The sequence below is a fragment of the Dama dama genome, chromosome 12 (genome assembly GCF_033118175.1).
Source record: "Dama dama isolate Ldn47 chromosome 12, ASM3311817v1, whole genome shotgun sequence".
Classification (NCBI taxonomy): Eukaryota; Metazoa; Chordata; class Mammalia; order Artiodactyla; family Cervidae; genus Dama; species Dama dama.
This window is the reverse complement of record NC_083692.1, coordinates 75,769,284-75,784,669: the sequence shown is the minus strand read 5'-3', so window position 1 is coordinate 75,784,669 and position 15,386 is coordinate 75,769,284. Positions and strand designations below refer to the sequence as shown.

Sequence of the window (15,386 nt, the reverse complement as noted above, 5' to 3'; positions counted from 1 at the left end):
GTTCTCTGGGACATTTCTCAAGGTAAGATCTGAGTTTCACTTAAGATTATCATCACTAGAGCTGTCATGTTTTAAATAGTTGCTTATTCTGTTACAACTGTGGCTTTGCTAGTTTTTATTCATTTAATTCCAAGAAAAATGAAATAAGCACATCTTACATTAAATAAGTGCCTAGGGTATGCAGAGATTTAGCCTATATAAGTGAAAACACTTCGGGCCTATTTTAAAAGATAATTTCATCAAACACAAGTGAACACAATTTCTTTAAACTTTGGTGAAACCTCTTATATTAAGGAAGTAGAGTTCTGCCTTTTACACTCAAACTGTGATACAATCAGAAAGTTGAGTACAGAAATATAATTGCAGAGAAATAAGAAGCTCCTAGGTGATGTTATTTTCTCTACAGTCCAGTGTGCTTGCTATTCCTGTGTTGAAAACCTTTGTTCTCAAACTAATAATGTACAGATGTGATAGTAATAGTTCTCTAAGAGGTAACCTTTAATGCAACCTTTTAGCCCCTTTAGAAGGGATGCACATAGTGATGTTTTTTCCCTAGGCTCAAAGCTGAGTACTCTATCATTTTAATAATCTTTTAGGTAAATCCTATGACAATTATACCAAGTTTCCTCAAACAGTCCCCCACCCAGCCATCACCCCTATGTTCTACTTGTTTATATTCCCTTCACCCTTTCCTCTGTTACTATCACTGATATCTCTGCTTTTACTTGAAAGCAAAATGCAATTCCAGATTGCAGCAAACTCAGTGGCCCTGTTCCATAGCCCCTGTAGAAGAGCGACAGAAGGGGAGAAACGTGAAAGACATAAAGGATCATCATGGGTTGAGATCAGGCACTACCAGAAGCCTCGCTTGTCTTTTTAAAATAGGCTCGGTGGACATGTTCCCAGCAGTAAGTCTTCACTGGCTTGGAGGACAGGAAGTACTATTTCACAAACACCACTGTGTTTGAGTTTCTAGAGGCTACCCAGGCCAAGAAGACATCCCTAAGAAAGAAAAAGATACACACAAACTTAGAATTACAGCCTAGATATGTTGTTTTAAAACTCTGTCTTAAATAGGTTGATAGATATCACCTAAATAGGACTATAAGGGCAATAGGCCTACAAGTCAGAAGCATAGGCAATCCTAATTTAAAGGATTTGAGATGGGAAATACCAATGCCTTGTTTCATGGATGTAGGTCAATCTCAGGAAAACGGGAAATGGGCAGAATCTTCAGAACTTCTTCCCTTTGCCCCATACGTAGCATTTTATCGTGCTACTTACCACCTATCCATCCTCAAATTCTAATTGATTACCTAAGTTGTCTGGTTTGCACTAAGGAGATAAACTATACTAATATTCACAGTCACCAACAGCTTGATGTGTCATAGTTTCAAAATGAACACGTAGAGCTAACGTGGTAACTGAAAAGTGTGAACTGCTAATAATGTCATCTTTGTCTATACGGCAAATGTAAGCTCTTTTTAAGGAGGGAAACTTTTCTAGTAATCAGACATACATAGCAACCTACTCTACCTAAGGTAAAGTGATACTGATTATATGCTCAGATACCGTGTTATTCCAGCAGTTAATTTAGCCATACATTAATTCTAAGAAGGGAACTGTAAGCTCACCTGCAGTGCTTCACCACGCACTCGTTGCTGCAGTACTCATTGTCCCAGTCCTTACTCACAACGGGAGGGTTTTCACAGCCGGACCTCACACATCGAGGCTGGGGTGAAAGTGTCATGGGAGACCCACTCACCAATTCAACATCCATTTGAGAAGGAGACTCAACCTATGAGAGGAAGAGAGCATCAAAGATGGACTGGATTGCTACCTACCCAGCCAGCCAGCTAGTCAAATTAACTCTGTGATCCAGTGGAGCAACACATTTACAGTCCCTCACAGGAAGGGGTAAAGTTCCAAAGGAAGGTGAATTCTTGGTCTCACTCCAAATCCAGCTTTAGAATTTTGCCATCCAGACTGACATGATGCTCCCCATCAGGGGAATGCTGGTCATAATGCTAGTGTTTAACCTTGGCCTATTACTAACTTTATTCTACACTTGAATAAAAATATACCCCTGAAAATATCAATTCAAAAGTAGAATGTGAGTAGAGGTTGGGTCACCTCAACTAAGATCAGAGGGGCTAAGAGAAGATAAACTTTTCAGATTCATAGTTCCTGATTTTGCAGGGCGGGGTGGTATTTTTTTTTTTTTCCAAACAATTGTTTCTCATGTTGATGTATGGCAGAAACCAACACAATATTGTAAAGCAGTTATCATCCAATTAAAAAAAGGCCCACATCAGAAAAATATTGTTTCATTAGTTATGAAGCTAGCATCACAAATAGACCCATATTTGAAGTTAAAACTAGGGTAAATTGGCATCTGTCTCTTTGGAAACACTCATCAATACAAGCTAACTGAATTTTTCTACCTATATTCCCTGTCCATCCCTTTACTTAAAACATAAGCCAATCAGTCAGGGTTTGGGAGAAATGGAAGAATTTGTCTCTAAAGCTTTGGATCCTGGGGTAGACACTTGAAAAGTAACCATGCTTAGGCTGTATCTTTACTTGAACTACAGTATTACTTCTGCTGAGTTAAGGAGTAATCTAGGGCAGGAGGCCCTCTTAATGTTTCTTCTCAAGAACACTACAGAGTATCTTGGGTGGGACAATTCAGTTGTAAGCAACTGTCCTCTATAGGATATTTTGTATTCCTCATCAGGCATTAAATGCTAGTAGCAACTCCTGCTTTTATTGTATCAACCAAAATGCTTTCACTGGTCTAGAGCAAATACTTGAAAACAGAGTCTCACCTCAGGGACTACATCTGTGATCATCTCACAGATTGTCTCAGGAGTGGTTTCCTCCACTGTATGGGTCTCAGGGCTGTTGTTCACAGGCTGCTCTGGACTACTTTCTACAGGTGGTGGAACTAAGGTAGTCTGCATTTTCAGAGTGGGTGGAGGCACAATCTTGACCTGCAGTGGAGGTGGCTGTTGCTGTAGGTTGATTCGAAATTTCTGAGGTGGAGGCTGTTGCATGGCCTGGAGTGGGGGAGGCTGTTGGAGAATGGTTACTTGCTGCTGAGTGGGGGGTTGAGGCATCTGCTGTAGTGGAGGGGGCTGTAGTCGGGGTGGAGGTAGTTGCATAGAAGCTGCTGCTGCTGCTGCTGCCTGCAACACCGATCGAGTGACAATCTGGGCTTGTTGACTGGGCTGGATAGTAGCTGTACTGGTTTGGCCAAGTTGGAGACCCCGAGAGGTCACCACTGTGGCTGGGATAACAGTAACCATCCCGCCTTGAGACATAGTAATAGAAGAGGGCAACATCTGTTTGGTAATAATCAACTTGGTAATATTGGGCTGACCCCCAGCCCCAGAAGATGCCTGGTTTGCCACATAGGATGAAAGAGTTGAATTGACAACAATGGAAGGAGACAGGGCAGGGGGCTCTGTTGAGGCTGGTGCTGGGGACGCTGGGTCAGCAGCAGCCACAGGAGGTGGAGAAGGAGTCTGTGATGGTGGCGCTGGGTCCATGTCAACAGTTTCCACAGTGGCCTAAAAGAAGGTGAAAAAAAAAAAAAAAAATCAGGAGATTTATCCTCTTCCCTAGGGTATATTCACCCTAATCACCTTCCAAGAAAAAAGTACATTAGAGATGGGCGGGGGGCGGGGGGGGGGGTGTGGAGGTGGTGGGTAAAGAAAGAAAGAAAAATGGGCAGCCATGTGTGCTACTTGGCTAAAGTAAACAATGACAATTTCAAACTCAGAAAGACAGACTGTTTGGAGAGTTTTATGATGGAAACAAATGGAAAACCTGTTATATACTTTTAAGCTTTAATATTACATAGTATTAATAGATTCTACAGATTTTTGGTGGTATTTACTTCTTACAAATGCTAATAAGCAGCTCAAAAATCTGTTTATTGGTTTAAATATACATCTATCCCAGTCCTCTTACCTGACACTCTTGATTGTCTTTATAAGCAGCCAGAGCCTTCAGATACTCTTTCTTGGCAGCTTCAGTTTTCCTCTTATATACCTGCATGAAAGAGGCTGCTTAAAAAGTCCACATACTCATAGAAAAGACTAATAATCCTGTATTATTCATCAATGAAAGATAATTCATCTCAGTGTAAATATTGACAACCCTTCTTAGGTGAATACACTTCTGAAAACTAGTACTCAAGACAGCCTCCATGGCAGACTTGTATATGAAAGCCAGCCAATCAACAGTAGGCTTGCAGAATAACTACATTTCTAAAGCTAATAGCAACCACTGCCCACACTTTTGTAACCAAAACAAATCCTGACCCCCTAACTACATTATAAGATCAGTAGTCTGCTTAGTCTGGGATCATGTCTTCCCAGTCAGTATACTCTCCCTCTTAAGGAATGTGGTAAGCTGTAATGATGGCCACAATTCTTCCTGTGCTGTGTACCTAGTCTTCCATTAACAAATGAAACCTATTTCCCCTTCCTTTGAATTTGGGCTAGCTCTGTGAGTTGCTTTAACCATTAGAATGTGGCTGAACTGACACAGAATTTGGGGGCAACTGTTTTTATTCTCTTGGAACACTGCTCTTAGCCTGCCAGTGTAAAGTCAGTCTAGCCTATTTGGAGGATGAGAGACCATGCGAAAGAGAACCAAGGCGTTTAAGCCAACAGATAGCACCAAGTGCCAGACATGGCAGCAAGGTCATCTTGAGCAGCCATATCAGGCTGTTGTTTGTGAGTGCAACTGCAGGAATAAACCCAGGTAAGAACACCAGGAAAACCACCTAACCAATTTACAGAATCATAATAAGTAATAAATTACTTCTGTCTTAAGCTACTAAATTTGTGGTGGTTTACTGAGCAACACATAACTGATATAAATTATCTGTAATACATTCAGTTTTTGTTTTAATGATTAACTTTGATATAATACCTGTGGAGTCTAGAGTAATGATAATTACACTCATCTTTAATTTCAGTTGTATATTTATGTAGTACCACAATTTTCATTTGTTTAATTCAGGTTAAATTTAGGGAGGTTAACTATAGTTCTCAAATTTATATGAGGCCAATGAAAAAATCCAAACTTGGCTGTGGATTCAGTGTTTTTTATAACAATTTTTATGTAGGTATTTTGGATTCAGTGTATGGATACAATTTTTAAGACAGATGATCTTAAATACCATTAACAAAGAGTTGATATTAAATAATATGTGAAAAAAAATAAATAACATGTGAGAAAGTTAAAGCTTAGGTTGAATTCCCTTGCCTTTTTTTTTTTTAAAAACCAATTAAAAAAAATTATTTTGCTACACCAGGTCTTAGTTGCAGCATGTGGGGTCTAGTTCCCTGACCAGGGATTGAACCTGGCCCACTGCATCCGAAGCATAGAGTCTTAGCCACTGGACCAGCATGGAAGTCCCTGTCCCCCTTCTTCTTAAGAACTTCTATAACATTCACTATCCACTTGTTCCTCATTATTTGCTCACCTGTTTTTGCTCTTCTCCAAGACTGTCCCACATAGAAGCCACAATTTTTGAAACCTCCCCAAAAGTGGCATTGGGATTCTGTCCCTTGATGGCAGCCTGTGTGTCACGAAAGAATAAAGCATATGCTGAAACTGGTTTTTGAGGTTCATTAGGATCTTTCTTTTTTCTCTTCTTTGGAGCCTTCTGCTTTTTCCCTGCTTCCACCACAACTGTCTTCTGGCTGGGAGGTTGCTGTGAGGAGAAAAGAGACAGAATTACGAGGGAAGTATCACATCTGGAGAACTGACAGAAAAGGACTTTTATATGGAGTAAACTAGTCATATGAATGGAATTTTCAGAAATGCTAAATAAAAATAGAGGCAAGAGGATTAAGGCTTTAGTAAAGCATGTGAGGACTGATAAGTATGGGGGTTGGCAAAAAGCATTATAAACTGTAAATGAAGAGGCAGGACCCCATAACCAGAAAAGAGCAGAGAAGATGGCAGGGCAGTAGGAGAGAAAACTTAGTAGGATCTGTATGTCAAGGGTTTTATCCCAGTGTAACACAGCAGATTTGATTTTGGCAGAGAATGCCTCACCCTCCGGAATTCCTCAACACCATCCTCATGAAGTGAACTTGTAGGTGAAGGGGTGGTTGAAAGACGATCCTCAGGTGACTGGGCAGGTGGCAGGATGGTGCCACCCCCTAAGCTCAGACCAAGTTGAGAACTCAGTTCTGACTGATCAATGGTGGTCAACTGGCTATGCCCCATCAAGCCAGATGTCATGTCTGTCATTGGTACATCAATTGTAACAGGTGGGTTGGCGCTATACTGAGTTCCTATAGAATGATCCAAGTCCTGAGAGATGCAGAAGGACAAATTACACAGTAAATATAAAAAACACTTTTCCCTTCCCTGCACCTGAATTCAGGACAGTTTATAAACCCTCTGCTTACCCAGAATTCATCATCATTTAAACAAACATCAAATAATTTATCTACATATAAAACATACTAAGCTTTTTAATAAGTACAGAAATTACAGGTTGAGTACTAAGTCACTTATTTGTACTCAAAGGCCTATTCCAAAATAACTAAAAACAGCCAAAGTCTTAATTTTGGGCAAGTTCAGAGCAGGTAAATCATTCAGTAATCTGGAGACAGTGACGACACACAGGGGAAGGAAAACTTTCTCCCCATACCCTCCTAAACAGTGGCTGTTAAAGGTCAATGCACAGACAAATCAGAGTGACGCCAGTGTTAGCAGAGATGTCTGGAGTCAAGTGTAGTGTGTGTCGACATGCTGATGACATGTGCTAGAGGTCCCATACACTGATTTATAACATGTATTAATCCACTTAATCCACGCATGGTTCAGACAGGTCTTGAATACACCCCTCAACATACCAGCAATCACACTCATTTGAATTGTAGAACGTGAAAGCCATAATGTAATAGGGAAAAAACTTTCGTTTCAAAAATCCAATAAATAATTTTCATTTCAGGGTTAACATTGGACATTTTACAATTTTAAAACATGTTTCAAGTAAAATTGATTCATATGATAAATCTCATTTATTCAGGGGACGTGAGGTCTTTGTTAGTGAGCCTTTAGTCAGAAGAATGAAAAATAAGTAATACCCAAGGGACTTAAGTAGGGCATACAGAGTCACTTGTATCTCCCCTAACACCATGCCCATGAGCTTGGGTAAGCCTGATAATGTCTTGTCCCTTACCATGGTCAAGCCCCCACTCAGGAGCCCCCCGCCCTGCTCCATCAAGCCATGGGTCATGCCCACAGGCATGTCCAACGTCTGGACCCCATACTGGGCTGAAAAGCTGCCATCCTGAGAGGAGGAAGGGTCTGCCAGGTCATCAAAGTGGCCAACGACATCTGAGACAGCCAATGAGGGATCAGAATCCAAGGAGATAGGTGGGATTTCAAATTCCTCATCACCCAGGCTTGGTGTGTGGAACGTCTGTAGGGAGGAAAAAAAAGGAAAAAGATTTAGTGGAAAGAGGAGGAATTGCATACTGCTAAGCGAAGAATGTGCCTGAGTACTAGACATTCTTCGTGTACTTCTTTTCAAACTAGATCCCATTTTTGTTATCAATATCTTAGGACTTATTTAATTTTAAAAATAAGTCTCTTTTTCCTCGTATCTTTGGCCATATGTCATGTACAAAGCTGCCAATATCAATCACAGTTTTCAATTTATTTATCTCTTTTCTACCTTTACTATCTTGCTTGTCCTAAACTATTTTGCCTGTTGGTCTAATGAATGATTCTTTCAGCACCATTAGTAAGGACCCAACCTTTATAACCTGTTTTGTTATGATGCTTAAAAATCTGTCTGAAGATTCTAGGATACAGCAATTATTTCATAATTACTACACCTGAACTGTTAGACCACAGAAATTCATGTCAACCAGACAATCAGACTTTGTTGTTTTAGGGTATTCTGAAGCAGATACTAAAAGGAACTGTCAGGGGGACCTTATGCACTTCTAAAATATATGCACTTGAGAGTTTCCTACCTCTTTTCCATTTTAGAAATCATGATTTGTACAAAATTCTCATATGTACAGGATTTTCAGAAAACCCAACAATGCCAACCAAAATAAGGATAACAGTGAGGAGAAAAACCTTCATAAGAGATATAGCCAGAGGGCAAACTGGTTCTCTAACAGTTCCCGAACACATTCCTGTCTTGCTCTGAACAAGCCTTTCTGCAAGAGAGGAAGAAAAAGATTACTCCAGCTGGAAGACCCAATCACTTCCTCTGAATCCAACTACAATAATAATATACTCTTTCTACTCAGTGGTAAAGAACCTGCCTGCTAATGCAGGAGACGCAGGAGACTCAGGTTCAGTTTCTGGGTCGGGAAAATCCCCCAGAGAAGGAAATGGCAACTCACTCCAGTGTTCTTGCCTGGGAAGCCCCAGAGGCAGAGGAGCCCGGCGCGCTGCAGTCCATGGGTCACCAGTAGTCAGACAGAACTGAGTGACTGAGCGTGCAGGCATGCACCCTGGATGAGGCCACCGTTCACGGAGGTAACAGATCAATGTCTGACTTAAAATACATTGAATGCTGTGGTTTCTTTTGACACTAAAAAACTAAAAACAGCAACATCTGCAGCAACAGAGCATTAACAACAACAGCAATAGAGCATTAAAATAAAAGGAAGAGACTTTCGTGTCACAGAGATCTGGGTTCAAGTCCCTTCTCTGCTGCTGCTGCTAAGTCACTTCAGTCGTGTCTGACTCTGTGCAACCCCATAGACGGCAGCCCACCAGGCTCCCCCGTCCCTGGGATTCTCCAGGCAAGAATACTGGAGTGGGCTGCCATTTCCTTCGCCACTGCCACTTACTGTATGACCTCAAATGGGTTTTCCTCATAAAATCAGAGTTGTAATCTCCTTATATGGTTATTAGGAGGACTAATGGGACTTACTACACAAAGGTTTGTCACATGGCCCTGATATATATAATTACTCAGTGATAACACTAATATCTTAATAGTTAGCTTGTCACCTACCCCAACCAATTATCACAGATTGTTGGAATTTTAGAAACTTTAAATTTTATCAACCTGTCATATGGCACAATAAATATTAACTGATTCAGATGAAATTCAGTAGATACACACAGGTATTTTTTTTTCTCTTCCATAATTAAGTAACGTATCTCAAGCAGGATTTTAAAAAGGCAGAGGAACCAGAGATCAAACTACTAACATCCACTGGATCACAGAAAAAGCAAGAGAATTCCAGAAAAACATCTATTTTTGCTTCACTGACTACGATAAAGCCTTTGACTGTGTGGATCACAACAAACTATGGGAAATTCTGAAAAAGACACCACCAGACCACCTGACCTGCCTCCTGAGAAACCTGTATGCAGGTCAAGAAGTAACAGTTAAAACTGGACATGGAACAATGGACTGGTTCCAAATTGGGAAAGAAGTATGTCAAGGCTGTATATTGTCACTCTGCTTATTTAACTTATATGCAGAGTATATCATGCAAAATGCCAGGCTGGATGAAGCATAAGTTGGAAACAAGATTGCAGAGAGAAATATCAATAACCTCAGATATGCAGAAGACACCACCCTTACAGCAGAAAGCAAAGAGGAACTAAAGAGCCTCTCAATGAACATGAAAGAGGAGAGTGAAAAAGCTGGCTTAAAACTCAACATTCAAATAACAAAGATCATGGCATCTAGTCCCATCACTTCATGGCAAATGGATGGGAAACAATGGGAACAGTGACAGACTTCATTTTGTTGGGCTCCTGAATCACTGCAGATGGTGACTGCAGCCATGAAATTAAAAGACGCTTGCTCCTTGCAAGAAAAGCTATGACCAACCTAGACAGCGTATTAAAAAGCAGATATATTACTTTGCCAACAAAGGTCCACTAGTCAAAGCTATGGTTTTACCGGGAGTCATGTATGGATGAGAGAGTTGGACCATTAAAGAAGGCTAAGCACCAAAGAATTGATGCTTTTGAACTATGGTGTTGGAGAAGACTCTTGAGAGTACCTTGGAGATCAAACCAGTCAATTCTAAAGGAAATCAGTCCTGAATATTCATTGGAAGGACTGATGCTGAAGCTGAAGCTCCAATACTTTGACCACCTGATGCGAAAAGCCAACTCGCTGGAAAAGACGCTGATGGTGGGAAAGATTGAAGGCAGGAGAAGGGGATGACAGAGGATGAGATGGTTGAATGGCATCACCAACTCCATTGACATGAGTTAAAGCAAGCTCCGTGAGACGGTGAAGGACAGGGAAGCCTCGCAAGCTGCAGTCCACAGGGTCACAAAAAGTGGACATAATTGAGCAACTAAACAATAACAACAATATTCTTTAGGAAAAACTAAAACTCTCTCTAAGAACTGAACTTTCCTCAGTACACAAATCATAATTTTTCTTAGTGTGTGGAAGTTCTTAACTTCAGTCCATGACACTGAGATTTCAGTTCAAGTTCATATGAACATTTTTCAGGAAAAAGAGTACAAAGATTTTTACCAAATTCTGATGTAAACAAACAAAAGTTACAGTGACAGGAAGGATCCAGAGAAACATTTGTTGTATTAGATCAACAGCTGTAAAATAGTGGTTTACAATTTTTTAAGAAGATACAGGTTGCTTTGGTAAAGCAAAAGATGACTGCCCTTTTCTGCTTACCACAACAAATAAGAAAAGTAACTCTGCTAATATAAAAATGATACTATTTGTTAATGAGAACTGAAAAAAGAATAAAAATTCATACAAAAGACCAGTGTTCTACATAGGACTAGCCCTCATAAACCATCTGGAGTATTCTCATGAACTACACTAAACACCAAAGAAGCAGAGATTTCACTGTATCGAATTAACAAGGCATTCTTTCTATGTACCACCCACTGGAATGTGGAAACAGCTTTGTTATTCTGCATCTATGGCTTTAATGTTGTTTTGTTTTTTGTTACTTTGTTTCTTCCTTTAAAAAGGAAGAGTAAAGTAACGGCAATGATCAAGAATACAGAAGGGGAAACCACCTGTTAGAATAGAGATCTATTCTAAAGCTTTTACTACCACAAGCTATTGGTAAGATTATTAGATAATGAATATCTAAAGTTCTTTTATTTCAGTGGATTCACTATATAACTAAATCATAAACTCTAGCTTGCCAAATATAAAACAGATAAAACTGTAGCAAACATTAAAGTAAAACTAAATGACGTAGACACAGAAAAAGGAAATAGAAACATGAGTCCTCTACCTTCTCAACTTTCATTTCCTTCTCTTAAATTCCTGGGGCTTTATGAAGAAGAAAGCAGTTTGGGAATTATAGTTTATAAGCAAGGATTATAAAGGTTTAGCTATCTAGAGAACTAAAAAAATTAAAAATACCATTTGTCCTACCTCTTCATATTCCTCCATACCAAAACACACAATCCAGTATTTAAGTAATTTCTTGTGTAGATTATTCATCTTAAGGAAAAGTTCTTTTAATCAAACACTGATTTATTCAACAATACACTGGTCCTATGGATTATTAAAATAGTTTAATTGTTCTTAAAAATTGATACAGTAATGAAAATTTAACTATTCAGCCTGAAATCATTAACTGGTTCTAATGATTACTTAGAAAATTAGGAAAATTAAGGACAGGTATCTTTATGACTGGGGCTTCCCAGATGGCACTAGTAGTAAAGAACGTGCCTGCCAATGCAGGAGATGCAAGAGACGCCAGTTTGATCCCTGGATCAGGAAGATCTCCTGGAGAAGGGAATGGCAACTCACTCCAGTATTCTTGCCTGGAGAATCCCATGGACAGAGGAGCCTGGAGGACTACAGTCCATAGGGTCACAAAGAATTGGACAGGACTGAAGCGACTTAACATGCAAGCGTGCATCTTTATGACTAATTTCCCCAGAGTGCTCAAAGTATAGTATCATTATTTAAATGCCAACCTTAAACAAGATAGAAAGATTAAACTCCCTTCAGACTATAGAGCTCTCCTAGCTCAAGCAATGCTATTATAAATGCGAGGCCTGCCTCTCTGGACACTTAATCTTTGAAAATTATTATTTCTTATTTTATTGAGGTATAACTTATGTAAAGCACACATATTTTAAGTGTATGGCTCAATGAATTTTTACATACGTTAACACCCAATTATCTACTATCCAGAAAAAGATACAGAACATTTTCATCACTCTAAAAGATTTTCTCATGCTCCTTTCTAGTTAATACTCCCTCCCTTCCACAATGGGTACCACTATTCTGATTTCTATCAGCATAGTTTAGTGCTGTCTATTCTTGATCTTAATTTTAAAATGAATCCATATAGTGTCTACTCTTTTTTGTCTTCTTTTACTCAATAATATATTTTTGAGATCACTCAGGTTGCATTTATTAGTAGTTCATTATTTTTTATTGCTGTGTAGTATTCCTTTTAACTATAAACCTATTCCTATAACCTATCAGTTTATAGACATTTGTTTCCACTGTTTAGCTATATAAACCAAGTTGCTGTGGACATACATGTTTTTGATTCGTATATGCACTCATTTCTCTTATGTATATATCAAGGAGTGGAATTACCAGGTCACAGGATAACTATATTTTATGTGTAGTAGATACTGCTAGTTTTCCAAAGAGGCTGAATCAATTTACACTCGCACCAGCAATGATTAAGTTATCTACATCCTTGCCAACTCCTGGAATGATCAGTCTTTTAAATTTTCACCATTATGATGGGTATAAAATGGTACCTCATTGTTAACTGGCATTTCCCTGATAAGTGATGATGATACTTTTTCATATGCCTAGTGACAATTTGGACACCCTCTCTTCTGATGTGCAAGTTTAAATCTTTTGTCCATTTAAAAATTGGATTCTAAAAAAAAAAATAAAATAAAATAATAAAAAAATTGGATTCTTTATTTCACTCTGCAGAAGTACCTGAATATACTCTGAATCTGAGCCAGATATATGTAAAAAATATCTTCTCCCAGTCTGTGAAGTGCCTATTTAAATTCTTAATGTTGTCTACTGATGAAAAGTTCTTAAATTCTGGAAATTCCCTGTTGGTCTAGTGGTCAGGACTTGGCACTCAACTGTTTGGGCCTGGGTCCAGTCCCTGGTTGGGGAACTACAACCTGGCAAGCTGAACAGCATGGCCAAAAAACAAAAAAACACCTTATTTCAAAGAAGTCCAATTTTTTCAACTTTTTTTATGATAAGTATTTTTGTGGACATTCCTTTTCCTTGCAAGAAACTCTAAAAATTACTCTTCTTCTAAAGAAAAAGAAGTTAAATTACCTTCATCTTGTTTTAAGATATATTTGGGGTGGCACACAGTAAGACCAGAAACAACAAAAACCAAAAACCAACTGAAATAAAGGAAAACAAACACACAAGAGGGGAAACAAAGGTGAAGAAGTTGTAATGGATAAGGAGAAACGGTAACAATGACAGGGCCCCAGGCTAAAGGAATCCACTGAAATTTAGTTATGAACTTATTAGCAAAAGAATTTATAAAAAGTTTTTTTCTTAAAGTAATAAAAGCAAACACAAAGGATAGACTCAAACCTGGAAAATTTCTTGATGAGGCCAATATGAAATTTATGACACTCTAAATAAAGAAATTTAAATTGTGGAGACTTGATTCAGAAGAAATTGGTCATGATGTGCTTTCATGTGGATAAGACCAATGTGAAATCTACAACACTCCAAATAATGAAATTAAACCATGAAGATATCGCTCAGAAGAAACTAACAACGAGATTGCAAAGCATCAAACAGATTTTAGCTTTATATTATTCTTAAATTTGCTGCTCCTTTGATTCACACTTTACTTAGGAGTGTAAAAATAGTCATCACAATAAAGTGAAAAAAAAAAAAAAAACCAAACTAGCAAACACCCCCCACCCCCACCCATCTAATTCTCAAACATGAAAACATTAAGGTTTGTTACAGGATAAGTTCATGAATGCGTGCCAAGTCGCTTCAGTCCTGTCCAACTCTTTGCGACCCTATGGATAAGTTCATTCAACAGCAATTGAGAATTCTTGATACAAAAAAAGTGATCAAATGGTTTACGCCAAGTTTGAAAACAATTTAAAATTCTCAAAAGGCAGTAGAAAGTTCAAAATTTCAGTTTCTCAAAGACTGAATTTATTTTTGTTCCATCCTTTTCTATTGCCTTGTCTAAACAAATCATTCATATTTATGACAACATTTCAATTAAACCTTTTCCACGAACACTAAAGGACCTCACCATGATCATTACTTCTACTTCACAACATCGTAAGAAACTATTATTACAACTATCTGACAGCTAGGGAAACAGACACACAAGGGTGAAGTAACCTACCCAAACTCTGAGGCACTGGCAAACAGAAACGCACGTTCTACTCAACTCCCATGTTTTCTCGCAAATATTTCCTTTCATTCTCTCACTAGCACAACAAGCTAACACTCTGTAAGTAAACATAACCATTAACTTTTCTAAAAATCGCTAAGTAGGAAGTTTTAATGAAACACAGACCCCTTCAACAGAGTATGGTTTAAGAATGAACACATTCCACAGTTAACATGTTAGGTAAACTCCTGCCCTTTCCCAAATTTCTTTGGCTGAAACATTCTCTCCCTACTGCGATCTCCCATTACTGTACTTGTTTCTCCTCCACGAAAGGAGACAATTTCACTCTACTCCAATACAGAATCGCTCTAAAATAGGTTCGCTTTTTCCAGCGTCCTGCTTTTCTGATGACAGCAGCTTTCCTGGCCTTCCGCGTAGTCCTCATAGGCTCTGAAGGCAGCTGCCACTTTTCTCCAAACATCAATCGCAACCTCCGGTTCCCAACCCCCGGGCCCTGGCGTCCGCGCTCTCCTCCCCATCACCCTACCCCACCGCTGCCTCCCGCCCACTCCGCGCAGCGTCAGGGACTCATGCTCACCTCGGCCCCGGACAGGAAGGGGTGCGAGGGCCCTGTGATCGTCAGGTAATTGTCATTTCCTCCGGGAAACTGGAAACCAAAAGAAAGCCGCGGGGATAAGTTAGGGGAAGCAGGGGGTTAGCTCGGAGCGACGGATTCTGACCCAGACATTATGACAACACCCCCCAAACCCCGCTCTCTCCCCCCTCCCGTCTGCCGCCGCTCTGTCCGGCTTCCCGCTTCGGCTTCAACCCTGTGAGCCGCGCTCTCTCGCCAGCCTTCTTAACGCTCAGGAGCCTACCTCCATCTTCACACAACGGCTATCAGGGTCTCAGTGAACTCATCACTCCCACCGCCCCTCACACAGGACACGGAACTGCCGTCACTTCCGCAACGTCGTCGTCGCTCTCCGCTGATTGGAAGGAGCGCCTTGGGCTGTTGCGAGTCAGGCCCGGGAAGGCCGAGCGGAC

General features: G+C 39.8%; 1 protein-coding gene across 2 annotated transcripts; it reads right to left on the bottom strand.

Annotated features, from left to right (window-relative positions):
• Positions 1-67: 67 nt before the first annotated feature.
• TOX4 (TOX high mobility group box family member 4) lies at positions 68-15,343 on the bottom strand. 2 transcript variants are annotated; one of them, XM_061157733.1, is made up of 9 exons: positions 15,218-15,343; positions 14,938-15,006; positions 7,217-7,459; positions 6,079-6,339; positions 5,501-5,731; positions 3,976-4,056; positions 2,829-3,572; positions 1,635-1,798; positions 68-1,002 (listed from the first exon to the last, which is right to left on the bottom strand). In XM_061157733.1, the coding sequence occupies exons 1-9, from the start codon at positions 15,221-15,223 to the stop codon at positions 942-944; spliced, it is 1,860 nt and encodes a 619-aa protein (XP_061013716.1). In that variant the 5' UTR covers positions 15,224-15,343; the 3' UTR covers positions 68-941. The 2 variants fall into 2 exon arrangements, with proteins under 2 accessions (XP_061013716.1, XP_061013717.1); XM_061157734.1 differs by lacking the exons at positions 14,938-15,006; positions 15,218-15,343 and adding an exon at positions 8,128-8,195.
• Between the last annotated feature and the right edge of the window lie 43 nt (positions 15,344-15,386).